At 37.2% G+C, this 6885-nt stretch overlaps 1 protein-coding gene across 1 annotated transcript; it reads right to left on the bottom strand.

Moving 5' to 3' along the window:
* Nucleotides 1–396: 396 nt before the first annotated feature.
* LOC149262782 ((R)-mandelonitrile lyase-like) lies at nucleotides 397–4548 on the bottom strand. The gene is made up of 4 exons (XM_089386492.1): nucleotides 4351–4548; nucleotides 3596–4258; nucleotides 1109–1973; nucleotides 397–805 (listed from the first exon to the last, which is right to left on the bottom strand). The coding sequence occupies exons 1-4, from the start codon at nucleotides 4538–4540 to the stop codon at nucleotides 760–762; spliced, it is 1764 nt and encodes a 587-aa protein (XP_089242618.1). The 5' UTR covers nucleotides 4541–4548; the 3' UTR covers nucleotides 397–759.
* Nucleotides 4549–6885: the final 2337 nt, after the last annotated feature.

Here is a 6885-nt window from a genome sequence, read left to right as displayed (position 1 = left end):
ATTCTCTTATTATTATATATTTTTAATAAATTTAAAAAAATGCTTGTGGGTAACAAATAGCTTTAAGTGATATCTAAAATTAAAAAATTTAGATATATTACATATCTGGTTCATCTAGATGGAAAATTTTATTACTGCATCTACTTTTCCATTTTATTTCTCTTTCATCATGTGTTGTCTCATTAAATATGATGGTAAAAAACATATATTATTAAGATTTTTCGAGCGTTCTCTTTCCCCTCTTTTAGGAGTATGGGAGTTATCATTTGTGTAATTGAGTGAGGCAAACATCAAAATACAACACTCCTCTTTCGTATCTTCATGTATATTCATATCCACGAATAATATCTGCCGCGAAGAGCAAGTTTGAAAATGTCATGGTTACGTTATAATACAACTTGCATCTATTTATTTTAATGACTTGTATGGTAGCAGACTAGCGTTAGCGAAAGCATGTGGGTATTTTGTATAGGAGGAGAGTCGAGAAAGTATGTGGGCATTCTTCAGGAGATTAAAAAAATCGACGTTCCAAAGATTTTTGAACGCAATTCAGGGCAAATAATATTTGTTTGTAAAATCCGTGACATAATTAGGAGAAGACTATAAATTTAGAAAAACAATGGTAAGTTACGGTGAGGACTTTAACTAGAAAGCTCTGCACTTCACCAAGAAATATTAGGGTGTCCGAGGGGACCGTAGATGATTCAAAACATTTGTGGGAAGAAGTAAGCGACGCGACTATATCTGCACCAGACGCGACTATATCTCCACCATCCGCTCCCGGAGGATGTCAACTCCCACATACCTGCATTTGCGCATTAAATGAAATAAATATATATATATATGTATAGAGAGAGAATTGAATGAATGTGATGAATATGGCCAGAAGTTATGTCTACGGTCAATTTCTGAAATCTGAATGACATGGGGGGGTGGGGGGTGAACTGTTTGACTTTGTCTATATACGTGGAATTCCACAATATTCCAGAAATTGACCTACTCATGTCTATCTGAATCTGAAATACAATCCACATAAAAATAGCAGCAACATAAAATACAATCCACATAAAAATAGCAGCAACATAAAGGAATGGTTATTATTAATTACCTGCCAAGCATCATAGTGGTAGCCTGTGGGTTAGTTCCAGGTGACAATGCATGGGTGGATGCATCCACAACCCTCAAATTATCGTCCTCAATTCCGATGACTTGGTACTTTGGGTTGATGACGAGCTCAAATCTACATCCTCCATGATAATGCCACATCGTCTTCACGGTCTTCTTACAGAACTCTCCCATTGCAATGTCATCCATTAAATTATCGGGCAGTGGTTGATCCTCATCCTCCTCAGCGTATATGAAGGGGCGTAGGGATTTGGTCTGCCGAAGTATGCCGATCGTTCTCAGAGCTCTGGTGCACACTGCCAAGTCCAAGGGATTGGAAAAATAGTTGAAGTTAACTGATGGATTGTCGCGGGGGTCAGTCGTTTTGAGATATAGTTCTCCACTGGACAAAGGAGCTGCCACTTTCTCTGCAATCACTCCCATGTACACCTTCACCATACCATGGGTGGAATTTGAATATTTCTTCATAGTCGCACTGAAGGACTCTATGTATGCTTCGCCATTCCCTGCTATTCCTACCACCTGGGGCATGGAAAAGTGTATTGGGCGACGAGATATAATGGTGATGTTATTCCGAGGGTTGTCCACCATGCCTTTGCCCACGCCAGGAAGGTCTACAATCAAAGGTATTCCCATCTCTTTCAAATGCTCCGCCGGCCCTATGCCACTCAGAAGTAGAAGTTGAGGGCTCCCTAGAGCCCCTGCGCTTAATATCACCTCGCTGCACCCACCCTTTAGTCTGCATAATGGAACATTTGGCTTCAGCAACGCTTCGTACGAATCACCGTTCCTGTCCGTCAACTCCACTCCACGAACTCGCGGCTTTGACAAAAAATCGCGCTCTTCCTCTGTAATCATTTGGGTATATACAGCATTTATTTTTCGCAGAAACCACATTTATTTATTTATGCATGCCAGAAAGTGAAGATAGAAAACGCATATATGTGTATTTATGACTGAATAGTGAAAATCGAAAACGTGTATATATACCAACTATTTTCACGAACAATATGTATTCGCTATTCGGAGGAATCAAAGTAGACAAGCATGTCGTAACACGATTCGTTCGAACAGGGACCACCGCTTAATAACAATAGCTTAACCAAAAAAAAGCATATATTGTTAACGTGTGTGGTGGGATAGTCTAGTGTGTTAGGAGGAATCAAGGTAAACAAATATGTTATAGCATCGGTCGGGAAGAAAGAGGAAGAAAACAGACTGTTTCTGTTCCATGGCATGACCTATATTAGCTTCATAAAGAAAGCATATATTGCTTGATAAAAGAAAGCATATATTGTCAAGTGAGTGTAGGTTAAGTGAGTGTAGGTTGTGTGATCGGATAGTTTCTTGTTTTATGAGAAATTAAGGTAGATAAACATAGTTTTTCTCACATGATCTATACTTGTTTTAAAAAAAACATAGATTATTAAGTGAGTGTAGGTAGTGTGGTGGGGATAATAGGTTGTTTTTTATCCCCAATACACGACCTACACTAGCATGGAAAATAAAAAAATATAAGGGGAACCTGGGTGGGAAGGAAGACAACATACCATCCCCACCACATGACCTACACTAGCTTGACCAAAAAGGTATATATTGTCAAGCAAGTGTAGGTCATGTGGATAATCTCTTGTCTTATGAGGAATCAAGGTAGACAAGCATGTCATAGCACAAGTGGGAAGAAAGAAAAAGACAACACATCATCCCCACCACACGACAAAAACAGATATTGTCAAAGTGAGTGTAGGTTGTGTGGTGGGGATAGTTGTTGTCTTCTAAGAAATCAAAGTAGATAAACATCCTCCCCCACCATATGACCTACACTAGCTTGACAAAAAAAACATATATTATCAAACGAGTGTAGGTAGTGTGGTGGGGAAAATCCATTGTCTTTTGTCCCCACCATATGACTTACACTAGCTTGATTGAAAAATCATATATTATCAAGCCCAAAGTAAGTTGTCTTCTCTCCCACCACATAACTTTCACTAGCTTGACAAAAAATCTAATTGTGTAGTGGGGATGGTATGTTGTCTACCTCTTTCCTCAACCTACACTAACTTGACAAAAAAGACATAAACATATATTATCAAATGAGTATAAATAGTGTGATGGAGATAGCTTATTGTTTTCTGAACCTAAATGGAAAGGAAGACAAAAATCATCCTGCCACAAAACCTACATTCAGTTGCAATTAAGCAATTTTTTTTTTTTTTATATTATCAAAAAAAGTCTGCCACAATATCTACATTCACTTACAATTTTTTTTATATATTATCAAAAAAGTGTAAATATTATCAAAAAGGTGTAAATTGTGTAGTGGAGATATTTTGTTTTCTTCCTCCCCACCTAAGTTCTTCTGTTCAGTACGAGTGAACCACATTTAAAAACATTCCTCCGGCTATGAATACAATGCAGCACATTTAAAAAAAGGACGGCATAATTCTTTTTATGACAGGGATGGTCAAACCTTTAGGATGAAAGGTGATTCGTTTAGCAGTGGCCCTGAGAAGAAGGACGATATTACGAGGGTTTGCATTGCTGAGAAGATCGGCTGCCGAATGTCTTTTGTTATGGTGGTCGAAAGTTGATCCACTCATCTTGGTTCCTGGGATATGATCCAATGTGTAGCCATTGTAAGGAAGCATTCCCACCTCCAAAAGACCCTTCATGATGGCAGCTTGCCATTTCTTTAATCTAGCAGCTCCACCTGTGGTTGTGACCACGTTTTTCTCCACCCATTCATATGCCTCCATCACTTGGCTCACATTCCATCCCATTGACACAATGTACGGAAGACTGGCTCTGCTGTAGAAACCGAAATTGAGAGCAGAGGAGCCACCCAGAACCCTACCGCGGACACCAGAAACTCCGTCTTCAGATACAAACTCTTGTGCTGCGGAGGTGTGCTTGTCCGTATTGGAAAGGCTGCTGAACACTCCCTTTGCATTCTCAATGCTAGAAACGCCATAGGGAGACCCCCCTCTCTCGATCACCAGAACCGAGAAATTCTCCGAAAGTGTGGCTGCAATTGCACACCCTGCCGTTCCTCCACCCACCACGATGTAATCGTAATGTTTCCCTACCGCCACAGCTTCCCTCGCATCCTCCGTCATAAACGAATATCGATTACCTTTCCCCCAAACAAACCATTCATTGTCATTATGATTACCAAAACAAACAAACAAACAAAAACCAAACCAAACCAATAATGATGAAGATTACCAGCAGCTTCTTCAGTGTAGGCTATAACATGAGAGCCTGGTTGTGAAAGCACGATCAACAAATAAAACAAAATCTCCCATGTTTTCAGAATAGGTGTCTTTTGTTGTTGATGAGGAGGCGGCAGTGAGAAGATTAGTATAAGCCTGCCTGCTGCTTCGCTCTTTGATCTGTACATTGCTGGCAGTTGCATGTACAATATCTATGGTTCATTTGAGGCGCTTCCATCTACATCTTCTCCACACTTATGTGCGCAGACTCTAAGCGTTAGTCCGCTTGTTTGGTTCTGGTTGGTGAATTCTTTCTACCGCCTATCGAGTTGGAATGGTTTGGTAAGAAAAACACTAAATTCAATATATATTTCATTGCTGTGATCTATCTATATATATATATGATTTCATTGCTATCAGCGGTGGTCAAGTTGAGCACGCGGAATCTGAAAATAACAAATCCTTCTATAATACATATATTATGGAAGTCATAGCTTTAAATCAAATCAAGCGTGTAAGCCATCCATAGCTTTGAATGAAGCGTGTAGGTGACCACCCATCATGACGCATCATTTTCCACATCTACCCCACCCACCTAATGCGTTAATTTGATGGAAAACATGATGCATAACATAAACGCACCACCATATTATATTGGAGGTTATTGTTATTATTATTAAATAATGTGAGATACTCACCACAAAACACAGGATTGCAAGTGAAAATGTTATTTTATCTCCTTTCTTTATAGCGATACAATTTACGACGATGCCTATCAATACCATTTTAGTGAAAACCTTGAGGCGATTCTTGGTTGCTTCGCCTTCTTCATTGCTGTTCACCTCTCAATTGAATGTTTAAATTTCAATTTTATATAAAAACAATGTTACACCAATCATATTAATAACTAATAATTAAATGTTTTTTTAAAGATATAATAAAGATATACTAAATTATATTATAGGCCTTAGTCAATTTCCAAAACATTACGGGACAAAAGAGTATATCACTTTTGTGTGAGATTAAAAAAGTTGAAATTTGAAAATACTTTATTTTTATGTTGTTTGGCTTGGCTTATGCTAACATTAAATTTAGATTTCAAAATATTTGTCATACTACCAACTTAAGTCACTAAAACATGATGAAAGAGTATATCACTTTTGTGACATTAAAAAGGTTGAAGTTGGAAAGTACTTTCTATTTATGTTGTATGGCTTATGCTCACATTAAATTTAAAAATATTTGGCATGCTACTAACTTAAGTCACTAAAACTATGTTGATATTAGAACCATTTTCTTGATGTTTTTGTTTTTGTTTTTTTTTTTTCAATAAAAATAAAATTATATTTTTAAAATTTAATAAACAATTTCAATCTCATGGGAGTTAATCATTATCAATATATATATTCTAAGTTTTATTTAAATAAAACCAAGTCAATTATATTAATAATTAATATAAAATTAAATTGTATATAAAAGTAAAATAATTATAATGTCAATTAGGTTTATCTTAATTGGTTGGGTAGAATGGTTGTTATCTCCTCCACCTAGGTTCAATTCCCAATGAGTGACATGATGTGAAATATTGTCATATTGACCTCCACTCTTGCTTGGGCCCAAAGAGATCATGATATCTCTTGAAAAAAAATACGATCATTATAAATCAAATTATATTAATATCTATTTGTTAAATTAATAAAACATATTTATTAGATAAATTATTAAAATATATAATCAACCTTGCAACATCCTCCTCTTTACCTTTGTTTTTGTAATATTAAATTATCATTGTAATGCTAGTGTGTGAGCCACAACTCGTTGAAACAATATGTTGTAATACATAAAATTAATTAATTAAAATTATGGTCCACTGAATGAGAGGACTGCCTTACAAATCCATTATCTGGGGGGGAACTAGTAGCTGGCAATAAAAAGCCATGATCAATCAGAATTTATTGTTAGAGTCATTACAAGTCTGAATGAACCACATCCTCACATATTTAATATGATTGGAAAGCGTAGAAGTAGAGGATGACACTCTTCACCCTCAGAGATGGAGGAGGTGGAATAGTTGATCGAACAACCATATGACAGATTGGAGCGTGAAAAATCGAAGGATGACACCCCTCACCATCAAAAGGGAGTAAGCATCCAAGCAACCCTTCAGAATAAAAAAGAGATGAGACAGTGCGAGGGAGTTCTCTTCTCTCAATTTACACATAGGAGATTATGTCGAGAATGGCCTCTCCAATTCACAAGAGGGAGAAGCCGATAGTCGCATCTAATAACCTTTGGAGAGGTTGGGTAGCCAAGCAACCCTTGAAAATAGCACAAGTCTAAGATGAGGGGGTAATTGCCTTGAGAAAAAGAAATGAAAATAGAGAAGAAGATATAAAACAACATAGGAAATAATGAAAAAGAAAGACAGTGCTGCCAAATCCCCTAATGAATGGAAGCACCAATTTTGTGCTCTCACGGGTACACAAAGGGACATGGAGGAAAGGTACAGATAGGCACTATAGAAGAGCGAGAGCTCTAGGTTCTTTGG

The sequence above is a fragment of the Pinus tabuliformis genome, chromosome 6, assembly GCF_031772625.1.
Source record: "Pinus tabuliformis cultivar Carrire ecotype Pingquan chromosome 6, CPIR1, whole genome shotgun sequence".
Lineage (NCBI taxonomy): Eukaryota > Viridiplantae > Streptophyta > Pinopsida > Pinales > Pinaceae > Pinus > Pinus tabuliformis.
This window is presented reverse-complemented; position numbering and strand designations above follow the sequence as displayed.